At 34.0% G+C, this 17,799-nt stretch overlaps 1 protein-coding gene across 1 annotated transcript in view; it reads right to left on the bottom strand.

Annotated features, from left to right (window-relative positions):
* The window catches only part of SPATA17 (spermatogenesis associated 17), an 84,908-nt gene that overhangs the window by 61,402 nt on the left and 5,707 nt on the right, over window positions 1-17,799 (bottom strand). The window contains exons 4-6 of the mRNA XM_066314434.1: window positions 17,167-17,248; window positions 11,588-11,638; window positions 5,832-5,935 (exon numbers count right to left, since the gene is read on the bottom strand). Coding sequence (XP_066170531.1) covers window positions 5,832-5,935; window positions 11,588-11,638; window positions 17,167-17,248 — 237 coding nt within the window. The remainder of the gene's footprint in view (window positions 1-5,831; window positions 5,936-11,587; window positions 11,639-17,166; window positions 17,249-17,799) is intronic.

Genomic DNA, 17,799 nt, shown 5'->3' with positions numbered 1-17,799 from the left:
TACTTACAGTATTCATGTTTATTGCAAAACCTCAACTATTTACACAGAACTAGCTAAAAACATGGTAAAGTCTGCTTCCACTCCTTGCTCAAGAGAGATACGGACAGAATAAGGCTCATGAGGCATGTGAGCTGGATGTGTGTTGGAAATTCAGCTTACTGTGTAAACATAACAATTCCTACCTTAACCTCACTGTATTCAGGAAGTGCTTTCCCATGGAGTTAAATCAGGCCATTAAATGCTCTATAACTTTAGACACTTCATTTCAATTTCATGATCAACCCCAAAAGCTCATTTTTTATATCTTATCCATCCTAACAGCATCACGTTTGTGGCTAATGAAGTACTTTGGGATCCTCAGTCAATTACAGTTTCAAGATTCCTAGAAATCTAGCAGCTACGTCTAAAATCCTCAGGAAAAGGCATAGATGTCTTAAATTACGTGACCTACCACTCCAAATTAATATTTAAATATAAGAAAGCATACTTGGCACTTGTCTCTATTTCTGAGGCTCACAGAGAAAGCTGACAGGGTAAGCTTTCCAGAAAATTCAAAATACAGGTAAGTAAGTTAAAAAGCATAATGCATTTCCTCTCCATATCTTTGAAGACAAGTAAAAAAAGATGGGTTGGAGATAAAGTAGTTCATTGAACATCAAGTGAAAGACAACATTACAAAAATGAGAGGTTTATTGTTGCAAGAATTCTAAGAAGCTGTCTGAAATGCTTTGGCACTAATTGAAAATAGACTAGAGAATCAATTGCTTCTGCAGTCAATGATGAGGAACATTTTAATTGAATTATAAGACAATATATACATTCTTCAAAACAATCTGACACTTGAGAAAATGGCCAGCACCTGGACTTCATCAAAAAGGAACAGACAGGTAGAGGCTGAGCAAGTTCTACTCATATTATTATGACAAAGAATGATTAAATTTGAGCCCACTCCATGGAAAATAGCCATACCTCAAAAGTTTTAAGTAGTCAAGTATTTGCCATGTTAAAAGAAAATACACTTCAGAAATGGTATAGTAATCTAGAATAAGATAATCTTACCTTTTTTCCATACTGCATTCTCAGGCGTACTTACTCAGGATAGCTAAACATTGGATTAGATTACCAGCAACATGTAAGTACTCTTCCATTTCACTCTTCATTAGGGTTATTAAAAATCAAGCTGCACAAATGATTTGTGAATACACATATTGCCAAGGAAGTGATTTTTATCACTTTGTATTATCTATTTCCCTGACATGTCTTGAAGACCTGGAAGTTTCAATGACTGTGAAACTAAATCTGCTGATAGAACAGCTAGTCAAACTTGGATCAAAACCATGCTCTCCAGGAAGAATTTGATGTTGATCCTGCACGTGTGTGAAATTTCTGTTTTATAAACTCAACAATGCTTACATAAACCATGATGATTATTAAAGGTAGACTCAGGCCTTAGTTTGCTATCTTTAAGTGTTTATTCAGTGGCCAAGAAAGCTGAACTATCTGCCTTGGTTACATAAGAACTCCAATGCCAGTACTTTGCCACTGCTTTGTTAGTTTTCTGATACTGCTATCTTTACCCAGTTCTGTGCCTAGGGAAAAATTTAAATGGTGCCATTCATCAGTAAACGGAGCAATACATCCCAAAATCTTATCTCTACTTGCACACCTGACATATAGCAAAGTTCCTTTACTATAGTTTAAAGGCCAGTGTGTAGATAACCTTAGGCAAAGAACTGCAAGTTAATCACACAGCTGGGCAACTGACATCATCCATAAATTCTTCAGCTATAATGGCACCAGCATGCTAATTTATGTGAAGTGATGTCCATTTGCTTATCATGGACTGGAAACTGTTTCACATAAAACAAAATTCTAATGCATCATATGGAGTTATAGCCTATGCTAATTGCTTTTGGCAACCCCTTGTAACCACTTAGCCAGCTCTAGGAGATGGTAAATGTAGCTTTAAGAATGTTTCAAAAGAAAGTATTTTCCTTTAAAATTAAATACACTAACTGCACTGAGAAGTAATGAAATTTACTTTCATGCATATATTCATAAATGAAGCCATCCAACTAATCCATATTGAGATAGAATACAGTATATATTGGTACTTAAATAAAAACGGATGCTACAGTTGAAGATTTATTACTAAAATATAAATAACAAAATATTGCAAAATAAATATTTAAGAACAAGTTTCTAACTTGTTTCATTAAGAACTTCCTTTATGTTTTAGGCAAAAGAGAACTCAGGACTAATGAACCCATTTCATCACTGAAGCTAAACTGTAAATGTTAAGAAAAAACTGAGTATGTCCTTATGCAGACAGAGCTTAGGGTTCAAATTTGTTCTTTCCCATCTCTGAAAATATTCTTTCAAGCACTTCTCAGTATAACTCCTAGGAACTCAACTGGAGACACCAGCAGCCATCAGACCTAGTGGTTCTGTAGCAGTGGGAAGCAATAGGAATGCTGGAGGAATTTAGCCAGTCTGGGAGCTAAAGCCAAGCATTATCTGCAGTTTGTACAAAGGCAGTGCCTTAAGTCTGTTAAGTCTAGGAATGCCATAACCAGTCTGTTAAGTGAGTGGAAGCCCACACATAATATGACTATTATTATTTAATTATATTTTAGGTCAATTTCTGTTAAATCAATTTCTGTTAAACTTAATTACATTCCTCTATGGCTTTAAACTGGGGCAGCTTCTATTAAGTTTACTTTCTCCTGGGGTTTTCATACTAAAGACAAATGATAAAGGTCTGGCTACTAAATGAGGGCAGCTATTAAATAAGGACGGTTTGTATTAAAGTTGAATGGTAAAGATGTGGCTACTGGTTGAAAAAAACTCTTAGTAAAACAACTGTCCTTTATTTAAAAAAATAGGGTAAAGGAGGAATGAGAAGGAAACAAACTTTGGTCAATAACTCTTTTAAGATATTCTTATAAGAAACTTAACATAATGTGCAAAGTTTCATGGGAAGTTCTGAAGTTTCTCTTACAAATGAGTTACAGATGATTTGATGTAGACTCCTCCTTAAAGAAAGAGAAAATTAGGCACAAATCCTGGCTCTGGTGTCAAAAAGATAGGATTTACAATGGGATTTTATATAGGTATTGACAAATAAAAATTTTGCCAGTGTTACTCAAGAATAGAAAATATAGAGAACTGTACAGTGTAGTTCAATTCAGAATTACATCATGATTCCAGAAAGAACAAATTATAAACAAATTTTTGAAATGAAAAATATCTTTTGCTTTTTTTGTGGGGAAGGCAGGGGCCAGTTTCATGTATTCACATGCATTATCTCATGTTCCATATTGTGTTGCTTTATGGTGTTCCAGAGATGTGAAACACTCAAAGGCAGTCTAATCTGAATGCACAGTGTATCACTCTCTCTGTCCATCAACAAGTAAATTTCCATAACGTTGATGTTTTAATAAAACCCAGCCATTTTATAAATGCATTCCTTCTATTTCTGACAATTCCTTGTCATTTTTTACTGTGTACAGTTGCAATAATTTTTATAAGCAAAAATGTTTATGAACAGTGAGGTTATACTTTTCCAGAGCCAATGGGACAGGTAATGAAAATACGAGAAGAATGTTTCCTCCACCTGGCTCAACATTCCATATAAAAAACACAGTGGGCCACCTTGGGGCCAAAGTAGTTGGCAGCAACTTAGCCCAATGACAGGAAAAATCTGTTTGGCTGAGGGCCTACACCTAATCCTCACTAAACATCTGTTAGATTTCACAAGAAGAATGTTGAAGGTGATACACATATTAGTTTTCAAATGTACCCCAGTAACAGGATTACTGCAGTGATTCTTGATTGCACTTGGGAATGCATGCATTTTAAAAACCGAAACAATAAAAAATAAAAACTGAAACATTTGTCTAAATTAGCTCAAAAATTAATTTTTAACTTTTTTCTAAATTAAAAGATGGATTCCTTTCTTTCACCCGAAGACATGCATTTCTGTGAACTCTGGAATACGGAACTCAAATTAGCAAAATATCAGTCTATCAGTTGCCAGGTAAGAGCTCATACAGACCAACTTTGACACATTTTGATGTACCTGAAGTCATACTGCTCATCTTACCTGTTAAAGAGCACGAGTGTTTCTTGGTTTAAATATCTATGCAGTACATAGGCTTTATGGTTTTTAACAACCTAAACTAAATATTAGGGAATTTTGTCAACATGCCAGAGTACTGAAAACCAAATATTTTTGTAGTTTTCCAAAGCTATATATACCCATTAAAGATTTATTTAAGAAATAAATAAAATTTCTTAAATAAATAAATAAATATTTAAGAAATAAATAAATAAAATGGGAAATTAAATACAAAGCTCCAACCAATCCATGTTCACAATGCAGCAGAAGTACCACTTGCTTTCTTGTTTTGTCAGCACACATCTAATGTCAATCCAAGCAACAAGTTATGAGCCATGGTCTAGGTTTAGGCAGGGAATGGAGAAGACTGATAGAATGATTATGAACAGAGAAGCAGGTTATGTTTTGCAGTTCATCCAGTGATACAGATTTTAAACCAGAGAAGTAAGAGCTTCACTTACTTTCCAAGATTTGGTCTAGTCTTCCAAAGATTCTACCTTTTCAAGAAGAGGGAATATTTCAAGGATTTCAGATAAAGAAGATACCACGGAAGTTATTATAGAATGTCTAAGTCTGGTTTTGCTGAGTTGTGACCTAACTTTCTGCACAGAATACACTTAAATTAATAATAATGAGAGATCAGAGTTAGGTGACTATCAGTATGGTTCATTATAGGCAACAATGTAATGCACAAGAAATGTTATGACAATGTACCACCAGCTATACTGTGGAAGAATAATATCATTATAACTAGCATACTAAGTTGGATAATCCTGGGTTTCTTCATATATAACTTTCATATTCTGCTTTACATAAGTCTTTGCTTTGTGATTTAGACAAGATTTCTAGAAATACTAGTTTACCAGAGTCCCTTGTATTTCTGTGTTTGAAAAAGCAAAGATTTGTCTCAGACATTCTTAACAGCAAACATTGTATGGATTTTGTCCAACAGCTTTCATTTACACTGAGAGTAATGATCATGGTCACCCAGCATTTTATCTGTTTGTTTCCACTGGTCTCTGAGTAATGGTCATGGATCAGGACATCAAATCCACTAGAGGGAAATAATTACCTCTATTTTAGAGAGGTTTCAGCTTAAGTAAAGGGAAAGGCAATGGATGGATGAGAGAAATAGGATAAGAACATAGAGCAACAATAGTTCTAGACAGCAATCTGACAGGCTATTGGTTATCTTCTGTAACTATGAAAAGAATCTTCTTCACTGTATCCACAGCAGTATCTTTTCCAATTAATAATCATAGTATGGTTCATGCGTTAAACTTAAATCCAAATCTTCCCTTGCATTCATTGTCACTAATCCATATTCAAAACAAATTATAAAAAAAATTTGGGGTTAGCTAGTGTATATTGGGAAAAAAAATTAGTTAAGCAAACCCGCTTAGGGCATAATAACCTATGAGTTCTGAGCATAGGGGAAGAGCCAAATCCATTTTTATGAAACTAGTACAAACCCAGAGCACACCCAATTAATTCAAAGAAATTATTCTGAATTCATAACAGTGTAAATGGGAACAGAATGTGGTGCAACATAAATAGGCATAGGATAAAGAGAATGATGACTGATAGATATATATATTTGATAATGGAGGGGAACCTAAACTCAAAGAAATAGTTTAATTAGTGCCACAAACTTTCTACAAATAAAAGAAGAGCAAATGAATTCTTTACCACATGTAGCTTTTATCTTTACCTGACAAACTCATTATTCACAGAAACGGCTTTCAGGTATTTCTTCAGTGCATAAAAATTATGGATATACTTCCGAACGTAATAGCCTCGCCACATTTTCTGGATCTGGAAGAAATAAAGATTTGTGTAGTATATTTCAAATCAAAAGTTTGCATGCATATTGAACGAATGTACTATATCCCAAGTATCTCTTTCCTTAAAAGTGATATCAAGTAGAAGCACCCGTAAGTTTCAATGAGGAAAATTAGTGTAGGTTGTAACCTATTGTAGCACTGAGTCACCACCTCACCTACACCTCCTGCTATACTTTCACCTCTGTGCTCTGCAAAGGTGTAAACTGAATAAAAGTTCCTTCCCAGGAACTCAATGAATCAGAGTTTCTGGAAAGTTCATTTATAAATTACAGTTCTTTCATCTCCAATATAAAATTATTCATGTCTATTTGTTCCACATTAGTTTCATTCTTCTCAAGAAATACTATTCTCTTGCATAATGTAGAAGCCCTAACCTAGAGAAAGCCTAACATGGAGAAGAAAACCTTTTTATCTGTAGCCAGTTACAATAGAACTTTATTGTATTATAGAAACTAGGTAGCATCCTCCACCAAAAAGTGTTAATATTTTGGTGCATTTTGAAAAGCATGAGTTGGAGGGGGAAAAAAAGGAAAAAAATAGTTAGTCTACCTAACTACTTTCCACAAGAGCTGATTTCAATGAATGTGTTTAAATCTTCTCTGATACTTGAAAATTCTAATCATGATGTTTCCGAAATCATTGTTTGTTTACCAGCTATCTGCTTTTTGGCATGGCAAAGTAACCACTAAGAATGGACAATTATGCATTGGAATGGGCTGCCCAGGGAGGTGGTTGAGTCACCATCCCTGAAAGAGTTTGAGAAACAAATGAACATGCACTTAGTACCATGGTCTAGTTGATGTGGTGATCAGTCAAAGGTTGGACTCAATGACTTTAGAGGCCTTTCACAACCTAAATGATTCTGTAATTCTGTGATTCTGCAGTTAGGTAAAAAGCTAACAGGACTGCCATTTGATGAGTTATATTTATCCCTATGCCATGACATGCAGAGGTGAAAGATGTAACTTGCTCTATTCAGTCATGCTGAGGGCTGCTCTTGCTCCTGATTTTCCTTGCCATAAGAGGTCAGTGTACGCTGGATCTCTACATCTGAAAAACAGAGTAACCATCTTTTCTTCTCTTCTCAGGGTGTAGTTCCTCCATTTAAATTTCCTCTATCCTTGAACTTATTATTAATTTTCCTGCATAATTCTTTACTAAATATTCTTTACTTCCTTCGTTGCATTTTGTCTCCTTTTTTCTCAATATTTTTCTACTTTAATTTCCCAATTTCTATCTTCCATTCTGCAGTAGATTCATTTGCTCCAATATCCATCTCTTTGATCTTTATAACTTTAAAATCTTAAAAGACATAACAGTTGAAATGCAGAATTTACATTTAAAAAGCAAGAAATTGAAAGGTTTTACTATCTAGAAGCTACTCCCTTTATCTAAATGCATAGAAGAGTAAAATGTTGCAATGTATTATGGGCCCTCCTTTTCCTGTGGGCCCCTAGCCATCAGACTTTCCAAGAACTTAAACACTTCAGTCTATAAGGAACATTATTTTTTTTTTCAACCTTTCTCTTTCCAGAAACAAGGGACGACTTTTTAAGTGGAGTGAAATCCATGTGGTTGAGCTATGGAGCTTTTTTTTATTAGCCTCCCTCTTACTAAATAAGTACCTTTTTTTAAAAAATTAAGTACCTTTTTTTTTTTTTTTTTTTTTTAAAAAAAAGGGGGGGGGGCAGGGGGGTGTTGAAGAATGTAATGGGTTTTGTGTTTGATCCAGGAAGAAGGCAAATTTTAAAAAGCAGCCAATTGCCCACATTAGCGCTAACCATTGCAGTCAGTAATTTCAGAATCTTTATCATCGAGTCTTGGGAGTGCTCTTCAGTAACAGGCAAAATTCACTCTTCTATCAGTTCCAGTGCAGTCCAATTCCATACCGCTGTGACAACTACAACACTTTTTACAATTTTTCCACCTCCAGACTTTTACTGGAGCCATCTAAAAGGAGATCAACTAAATCAGGGCTGAAAATTTCATACTTTGGCACCATTTTACATTCATAAACCCCTGAACATTACTCTTCAAAGTAAAAACCAACATTTGGCCTCAACTGATGGCACTTTGGGGTACAGTTATGATCGTCTTTTTATGTGAAATTTAATAAGAGAATAAGAATCAGAGAAGAGCTTTCAGTAATTCTTTGAGGTATGTGTTAGTTATTAAGAATAAGAGGATATTTACTTCCAGGGCTAATATATTCTTCTATTTCCTCTTTGTGCATCAGCATGGATTTTCCTCCCTTCCCAAATAAGACTTGAAACAAATTTCAAAAGTTGTACTTTTTTTTATCTACATGTTGCTATATGTTTGTGATTTTTTTATTTGGTTTTTGGTGGGTTTTTTTAATTGGGTTTTGTTGTTGGGTTTTTGTTTTATTCTGTTTTGAAGGGGGTTTGTTTGTTTTTGAGTTTTTTAAATTTATTTTCATTGGGGTTTTTTGCTGTTGTTTTTCTAATGGAAGGGGATTGGACCTCTAGATATTGTTATAATATGAACAAATAAGAGTTCTGGGAACAAGAAGGGTTCTAGATATGCTGCTTTGCACTAGGTGATAGTAAATTTCATATTCTTTGCAACACTACATTCTCATACACAAGCTTATTGGGTTAAAAAGAAATAGAGAAAGAACAGAGAATGAGTATGCCTTCAGAGATCTGGGATTAAGCAAAATCCTTTGCATGTGAATAAGGATCTTAGCTTTGTTTTTCTGTTTGGCTTCAGAATTTCTCAACAAGAGCAACTTGGCTCTCACATAGCCATGTGCTCATTAATGCAGGATTATGGTCCCTTTGAAACTCTTTCTGACAGTCTTCACCTCACAGTTATAAATGCAGAACTGGATATTTCTGGGTTAAAGGATCAAAACTCAAACTGAAAGACAAACGGTTCAAATAGTATAAAGCTGTAATTACCTCCAATGGGCTCAGTGTACCAATTAAATGCTGCACTCTGCCTTTATTTACACCACTTTCTGTTCAGAATGAACTCACTGATTTCAGCTGAATGAAACATAAGTAAGAAAAACTGCATTGTCTCTCAAATTATTTTATGCCTGATTTCTGTTTCTCTAATACTGTATGTCAGAGATCCCAAAACTGAAGATTAAGCTTTTTAGGAAAGACCATTTTATAAAAGCTTCTGATGATGCTCATATCTTCCATATGAGTGAAAGTTTTAAATGCCTGCTTTTATAAAGAAGTATAATGTTATGACTGCATTTCTTTTTAATTCCAAGGTGAATGTTTGAAAAATTCTTGAAAAAGAAGAGACAAGTGTGTGTATGTCCTTCAAAGTAATTAGCAAGTTTCAACAGTGATTGGTACAAAACAATTATTGTCATTGATCAGCACTGAACAGATAATTTTAAACAAAGTCATTGTGTGCTCAGCAGATTACAGCTTGTTAACGGGCAAGTTCTAAATGACCTCTTAAGCTAGTCAAATCAATGATGCATATTCCTCATTAAGTAACATCAAAATGTAAGTGGTCTTATAAATAATGTTTATTTTAAGCACTAAAACAAATGGCAAAACCTTGATATATCAAAAACCATCTGCTCGTGGAATTTTTTTTTTTTTTGCCACAGGATTACTTCTGTTGCTGAAAATTTACAGCGACCTTAAATCTTTTAAGAGAGAGAATCATATTTTGCCTCAAAATGGAAACTGATTTAAAATCTCTGATTTAATTTTAAAAGGTAAAACTGATAGCTCTGATTACAATCAAGTGCAATCCAGAAGGACAAGATATGTAGAGTGGCTTCAAAACTATGAGCATGTGTATACCCTCAATGATACTTCAGATGCCAAAACTTAAACTCCCTTTCTAAAGAGTGACTATAAACTGAAATAAATATTTAATAATACCATGAGACAAAACTAAGTGGTTAAATAGAAAAACATACACAATTATTGTTATATTTTTAGAACACTGAGTTATATTAATCATGAATCAAATTCATGATGTGTGAATATAAAGAACTTTTGGCTTAGAAAGCCTACAGTTTGAGCACACTTCATCTGTGCAGAAACTCAACAGGCCTGATTTGCTATTGGACCTTGGTTAGTTCTTCAAGAAATACATGACAGAAAAAAACCCAAAAGCATTCAGTCTTTCAGATTGGCATTTTAAGTCTGCTCTGCAGATATGGCTGCAGAGAATTGGATTCTGACATTTGCAACTAAATAAAGATCAGTTCTATTGTTTTCTACTGATTTAAATTTCCATTAAAGAAAAGGACATGACTGAAAAAATGGTACTTTGAAGATTTATATCACCTAATGATTCAACATTATATTTCCATTACAAATGAATGGGAACACATTCAATTTCTTTTAAAAATGAAAAACCAAATGCAAAACTCCATTTGACTAGAATACATAATTACCTCTGAAATTTGGTCTTCAAATGCCTTCTGGAAGTACAGAGGCAACTTTTAAGAGCTGACTTACATCTTATGCTTTCTCACTGATCTCAGCTGCATGAGTAAACAGCATCTATCCACTGCAGAATACTTTCAAACTAGCTAAGTAAGGAATGAACTATAACAACAACAAAAAGGTACATTTGTGGGCTATTAAACTGCTGTTAAACAGCTTCAGTTCTTTAACATGCTCCAAATGTAAGGCTACTTTGTGCCTTTGAGAGAACCAGAACTAAGCAAAACACCTGATGAGTACAGATTTCTTGACTGAGTTATTCTGGACTCAGAGAGGCTACAAAATTAAAATCCATTCTGAGAATCTTCTAACTCTACATGGGTTTCCCTGGGTTAATCCCTGGGTTTAATCTCCATTGTCACCACATTCTTACATTTAGCAGAATTTAAAAGGTAAGGTGCCTGGCCCAAAAAGATAAAGGCCTGAAAAGTAAAGCAGTTTTCTATCATGAAATGAAAGAAATAAGCAACATAATAGAATTAACTCCAAAAATTATTTTTATGTTTTTCCCATATTTGTTTTACGTATTTGTTTAAGTGCTGTTTCAAAGTTCAGAAAAAAAGTTAGTTTCTAGTTAAATATGTTTTGCACTTTCACCCACAACAAACTTAATTTGCTGTAGATTCATTGAAGTTCAAGGTCTGTTTATACTCTTCTTCATCTAGCAAAATTCACTCATAATATCATCAATGAGATCAGTTCGGTTCCACCTCTATATTTAAGCAATGGAATTGTCCTGTGCTTCCTAATTCTTAAGATCCAATACATCAAATGCCATGTACTAATAGGAGAAAAACCCACATCAACAAGTTTAAATTCTCTAGTTTGTCAGAATTGTAAATATATGTCTACATTTGTAGAATAAATGTTCTTATATTTGTAAGAACACTAGCAGATAGAATGTTTGGGTGTTTTATCAGTATCATATATGATAAGGTCCAATGGACATTTAAATGGGGCAACACACATTCAGGTACCTCAAATTCAGCTAGAGTTTTCAAATACAACCCTGACTATTCAGTGTAACTTTAATTTTTAACTATGTAGTATTTCCTGCTGTTGCCATCAGCATATCAATCAAATGTATATTATTCTGCTTTGCTCATTTTATTAAAAGCAAATTCAGAGCACAATTGACTTTTCATTTGTTTAACAAGTGAAGAAATATTTACCCTGACAGCCATTTCATTGTAGAATTTCAGCTTCTTAATAAAATATGCTCTCTGTGAATCAAGAAAAAAAAAAAAAGATGGCATATATTTCAGTTACACAAAGACAGTCCTGCTATTTTTACATATAAAAGATAAGAATCTTTATACATAATACATAATAAGAGTTCTAGGCTTAGAGAGAATAAAATCAAACTTTGTATTGAAGAGATAGGCTTCCTAATACATAATGCAGGCTTAACCAGAAAAATCTATGGTAGTCAAACTAGGAGCTAATGGAGATATATGATCATAAAATGCTCTCCGCTGAGTTTGATAATCAATGGTGCTCTACTGAGAGTAGAATAACAAAGCAGAAATATTCACAAGTGCTGGTGACATGTAGTATTGTATGATTTATTCACTGGGGTTCTTTTAGCCAAAACTCACAGAAACATAAAAGGAATTCATATTTCAAGATGTCTGGTTTAATGAAAAATTCAGAGAAATGCTGTCTTCAGTCGAAATCGTTCAAGGATACGGATGCAGTGATGGAGCAAAATTGTGCCTTCCAACCATCTGTACTAAATGTTATGTACTTAGCTGCCTCCCGAGTAATCGTTGGGAATTTTGTTTCATTTAATATTCATTTTAACATCATAAAATCATAAATACAATGATACCATGTTACAGTGAATCCCCTGATATAGAAAACATTTCCTGAAGTCCTGGTTTCCTTCCAATAAAGTAGAATTCCTCTCATAGTGAACGAATCCCCTATTATACTAAGCAATCACTTGGCAGCATAGGTTATTTTAATGGATACATCACTTTAAACTAAGCTTTCACATCTGTTCCGCCCTCTAATTACAAATGCAAAATGAACATAATTCACAATTGTATCATAAAAAGTAAAATATAAGTACTTTGAATGCAAGAGTATGTCCTTTATTTAGCACAACATGCAGCTTTTATGTGTTTCTCATGTTTTAGACACAAATCAAAGGCAAAAGTGCTTTCCCCTGATATAGTGGTTTTCTCCCCCATGGCAAACAGGAATTCACTATAAAAGGGTTTCACTGTAATTAGTGTTATTTGAATTGCCTAGTCTGATCCAAAGCAAATTGTCTGTGGAGAGCAGCAGGACTGGATTATTTATCAACAGTCTGGGCAATTAAGAAACAGTTGGCTGCAATATGTTATTTACAAATGAACACAATGATGCTACTTCATTTTAAATTCTCTTTCTTCATTACATTAAGCAAGGCATAATTCCTGCAGTTTAATTAAGGTGCATTTTTAATGCTCACTTTAATATCATACCAATCTACTAATAATGGAAACAGTACAAAAGATATTTCTTACATGAAAGAAAATTGTGGAATTGTTTTAAAGTTCAAAGAAGTTTCATGTGTACGTGTGGATGTGTATGCATACACATAGATATACACATGTATATATTCAACGGAAAATCTATCCCAAATGTACAAATTAAAATAAATAATGGACTGTCTCTCTCCCATTTATTCTCCATAAGTATTTACTGAGTGATACTAACTGTAGATACCTAATAACGGATTGAAATAATGGTTGCCTGACTTAAGCATACCCATAAACTTTTCAATCAAATTGATAACATTTTGGGTTGCAGCTCATCTTTTCTTCCTTTGGAAGGAAACATAAGAGTTGCCACACCACCAAATAAATAAAATACATTTTAATGGAAACTGAAAATGTTCCTAAGCTTAAAAATGTTCATCAAATTTCTGTCCATCAATGATTAAACTAAGCAATTTTACACTTTTTTGTTTATGAAGGCCGTGAGCACTTAGGTCTGAATACATCCCATTCCATTGAAGAAAATAAATTGCAGACCTAACATCATTAATGGTCTTTATATCATTCTTTCATACTGAGAGACAATGTGGGACAAATTTGAGGTTGGTCAAGTATTGAAGAACTCTGTCTACTATTTACAGAGACAGTCAGTGGCAACTAAGGTCTGATCTTGCACACCCCACTAAGGTGTGAGGAATCCAGGCCTTACCCTACCACCATTTTAGAGGTCACTCAAAACAATAAGGAAGTTACAAGTTCCCACTTTTACTCAAGTCTTGCTCTAAATCACAAGTCTCTTAAACACAGAATTGCTCATGCAACTGTCTTACAATTTTATTCTTGTACCAAAAGCCAAAGGCTGTCTCGCCATCTAGGTTCTTTTGCAAATGTATTTGCCCTCTATTTTCTAATACCGACTAGGAAGTTCTGCTATTACAAATGATGGAGAAGGCATTCATTGCTATTCACAAAAGCAAAGTCATTTTAGTGCTTCAACCCAAGCCTGCATTTATGTGCTCTCCTAATAGACAAAAGATTCTTTCCAGAACTGGGCCCTGCTTGTCCAGAAGACTCTTGTCTTATGCTTAAGTGGAATTTCATGCAGTTCAGCCCATTGGATTGTCCCTCATTTTTTCACTAAGTGCTAATTCAAAGGTGACACTGCCAGCTTGATTCTCTGGAAAGAATCACTTTCCCGTCTCACCCATATGCCACCTCTGCTTTTGAGCCATGATGTCTTTGTCATGAAGTCTGATGTTAATATACAGGCCTTCCTACAAGCTTACCTTAAATGTAGGTTTTCAAAACATATTTGAAGTCTTATATATATAAAGCCTTATATATATATATTTTAATTTGTATTTAAAAACATGCTTGGAGAACATCTACAAATGTGCTCTGATTGGTGTCTTCTTTAAAGAGTTAATGCAAAATGACAAATTCAAAGAGATCCAGGAATCTGATTGAGTTTGAGAGTGAGATCAAGTCTGAGAGAAGGAAGCAACACATGGTCTAAATTGCTAATAGAGTCATGGTGTATTGGGGGGGGGGGGGGGGTTGTTGTTGTATAGCAAATAGGAACTTGCCTAACTGGACTGGAACTATTTAAAACTGGTTCTTGAAGCTAAATCACTTAGGGTAGTGTCAAACTATATAACATAAAATATTCACTTTTCTCAAGTGCATCTCCTTCCAAAGTAAACTGAAGACACAGCCATCATGCATGCCAGCATCATATAATAATGAATTGTTACAATTCCCATTGCTTTAGCAAATGATTCCTTGGCTTTGAGAAAATAGTAATAAAAAACCAATTATGCAGAGTTTGTTTCATGTTCTGTTGTTTGCCTGGTTCTAAAATTCGTACCTTCTTGCAGGCCATGCAAAATTTCAGAATCCAACACAATGTAACCAAGTTATTAAGAAAACTGTAGGAGAGCAGTTCTTAATTTTAGCTTGAGATTAATTAGGAAACAAAGCTTTATATCAAATCCCCTATATTTAGAATAGAAAGGCACATAACTTTTATCACATAAATGCAGTCAATTGTTGTTAGGGCTTTTAGGGTTTTTTACCAAATATATGTCTTAACAATCAAAGGAAGAGGCACTTGAGGAGAAGCAAATGAAATACTAGTGGTGATGCACATATGGACAGCCAATCTGATGAGCCTCAGCCTTTGTTATTTTCTGCATCAGTACCATTCACATTTCACAATTTTGAATACAATCATTAAAATGATTTATTATCAAGCAATCATGGGTATTTTGTGCATATGCTTTGCCTTGTTTGCTGGCAGCAGATACGAATTCAATCATTACCAGCAGACAAATTTTAAAGTGACCAGTGTACTTAAGGAACTATAATGCCAAATGCATTGTGTTTCATAGTCAGGAGTCATTACAACAGTCATTAGCAAGAGTTCATCGCAAACACTGCCTGATCCTTTAACTTGAAAGTTATGTTAAGCTGCTGAGATTTTGCTTTTTACACATTCCAAGTTCAGCCATTAATTGAGTAAACACAGTGAAACAACAACTATAAGGTATTAACTCACACTTTATATTTAAGTCCACCTCAAAACGTACTGAATACCACAGTCCAAAGGAAGTAGAATGTGCCTTTTTATCTGATACATGTCCTTGTCTGGTACTCAGGTTGGCTTCCAATCAAGCTGTCCTATTTAGTAGTCTCCAGTCAAAGAGACGGCAAGAACAAAATGTAGTGTTTGAAGGAAAAAGCTAATTTCCTGTGCTGATTGCTGCAAAAATTGTAAGCTTTCTAATGAGATTCTCTTCCTCTAGAGCCCTGGCTAGCACTGGATAAGTACTGCAATCCAGAAATTGGATGAGTTCATGATCTGATTTAGAATGTATGTATTAAGTTGCAGAATTTTTTTGTCCTACATTGTTTCACAGACATCAGATTTGGCAAGTTTTTCAGTTATATCTATTTGAAGAATTAAATATGCACAAGGTTTTGTTGATTAAAGACTTTTTTTATTTTACTTTTCAGAACTATATTCAAGAACAGAAAGCTGAGAGGGGTTTATGATATTAGCTCTCTCAGGTTTGCGATTACAGGAAATCTGTTTGATCACATTGATTTCTCCCTTCCTTTGTCCCAGTGACTGTACAAATCCTTTCTTTTTATTAACAAATTTTACGATAGATTACCATGTCTCTCTTCTACAGAAGCTTTCTTAGATAAAACAAACCTTCCTTAAACTCAGGAACAATATTCAGCTGAAGTCTTCTTTCAAAGTACTTTTCAAAGTACTTTTTTCAAAACAGGAAGGACCCAATGCAACCACAGTTATCTGCTCTGTATTTAGGAATTACTGTTAGAAGATGAGTGAAAACCACAGACCGAATGGATGGATCATCATTTATTAGTTAAGCCAGTTGGAAAAGAGAAAGTCTTTACATAGATTAGTGATAGACTTGAGAAAAAAAAATAGATTTTTCAAGTACACGTATCCTGCTACTTGAAAACATAGTTTAATAGGAGATATGAACTTTAGTCTGTAATATACAGTTTATTATAGCTCTTTTTTTTACTTCTTGAGTTGTCTGTTTTGACTTAAAAGCAGCAATTTAACAAAATTAATCAAGAATAAATGACTAACAAATTTAAGACTATTGTAAAATGGTAAGATAAATTGATAAATTAGTGAAGAAAACCATATATTTTTATGTAAAATTATTTTCTTCTTAGTCCTCTAAACCTGTTAACAGAGGTTTTAGCTTATGTGCTGTCACACACTTTTGCTCTCTTCAGGTCCATCACAGGAATTAGGCTGACTGCGATCTGCTGTGTGCCTTAGGGCAAAACCTCAAATACTTCAAGGTTCATTAAGTAAGAAATTTAAACCACTAAAACATAAAATAGCAATGTGTAGACACATCGGCTTATTTTATTTTCAGAATTAAAAGTTCAGCCAGGAAAAAAAAAAAAAAAAGCATCTTGTAAAGCTCCAATCCTGCAATTAGCATCATGTGGGCAGACTTCTGCATGAGCACATCTCATTGCTGGTCTGGGGACCAGCACTCCAGAGCTGCAAACACTTAAACACTGACTTAACTTGACTGTTATGAGTAGGCTTGCTGAAATTAATGGTGCTTTTCATTACAGTAAAGTTAAGAGTGTGTCTGTGCGTATAAAGGATCGAGTTTCGGCTTTTTAACTTCATGATGAGTGAATGAATTATTCATATGTATTCTACGTATAACAACCAAACAAAATTTCAAAAAGTACTTTTCTACCTCCACTGTTTCTCTGAAGTTTTTTCTTCTTAGATAACCTCTCCACCACTTCTGTATCAAAACTGCCATTTGGCTCAGATGTCTAAAATGAAACATATTAACAAAATAATTAGTTTTACAGGCTTCAGACCTACTAACTTTTCTTTTTATAATAATATAAATAACATACAGTGTATTATGCATCATACAAATGACCACTACAAGCATACTTTATACATATACAGATGTATATATATACACATATATACATATGCACACACACACAGGGACCATTTATTTATTTATATTTAAATATATTTATTTATTCACACATATATTTATACACACATATATTTATTCATATACATACTTTTGTTTTTAGAAAACATGGGTTACTGCAAACTTACCAGTATACTACTGGAGCAGTTTAATGAAAAAGCCTTACAAGTTTACTTTGCATAATAAATTGTTTTACTTTCATGGTTTTAACCAACAAATCTGATCAGTTCAGAATTACTTCTGTCACATACAACATTTTTCACTGGTGTACCATTTTTAACTATTTGATCAAACTTACTGATACTTGAATTTTATAAGCATTGCACTCCATTCAATGAAAGCAGTCTTTGGGTAATTCAGAACATTGAGAATTTG

The sequence above is a fragment of the Sylvia atricapilla genome, chromosome 3, assembly GCF_009819655.1.
Source record: "Sylvia atricapilla isolate bSylAtr1 chromosome 3, bSylAtr1.pri, whole genome shotgun sequence".
Taxonomy (NCBI): Eukaryota; Metazoa; Chordata; class Aves; order Passeriformes; family Sylviidae; genus Sylvia; species Sylvia atricapilla.
Note: the sequence above shows the minus strand (reverse complement) of the source record. Positions and strands in the feature narration are given on the sequence as shown.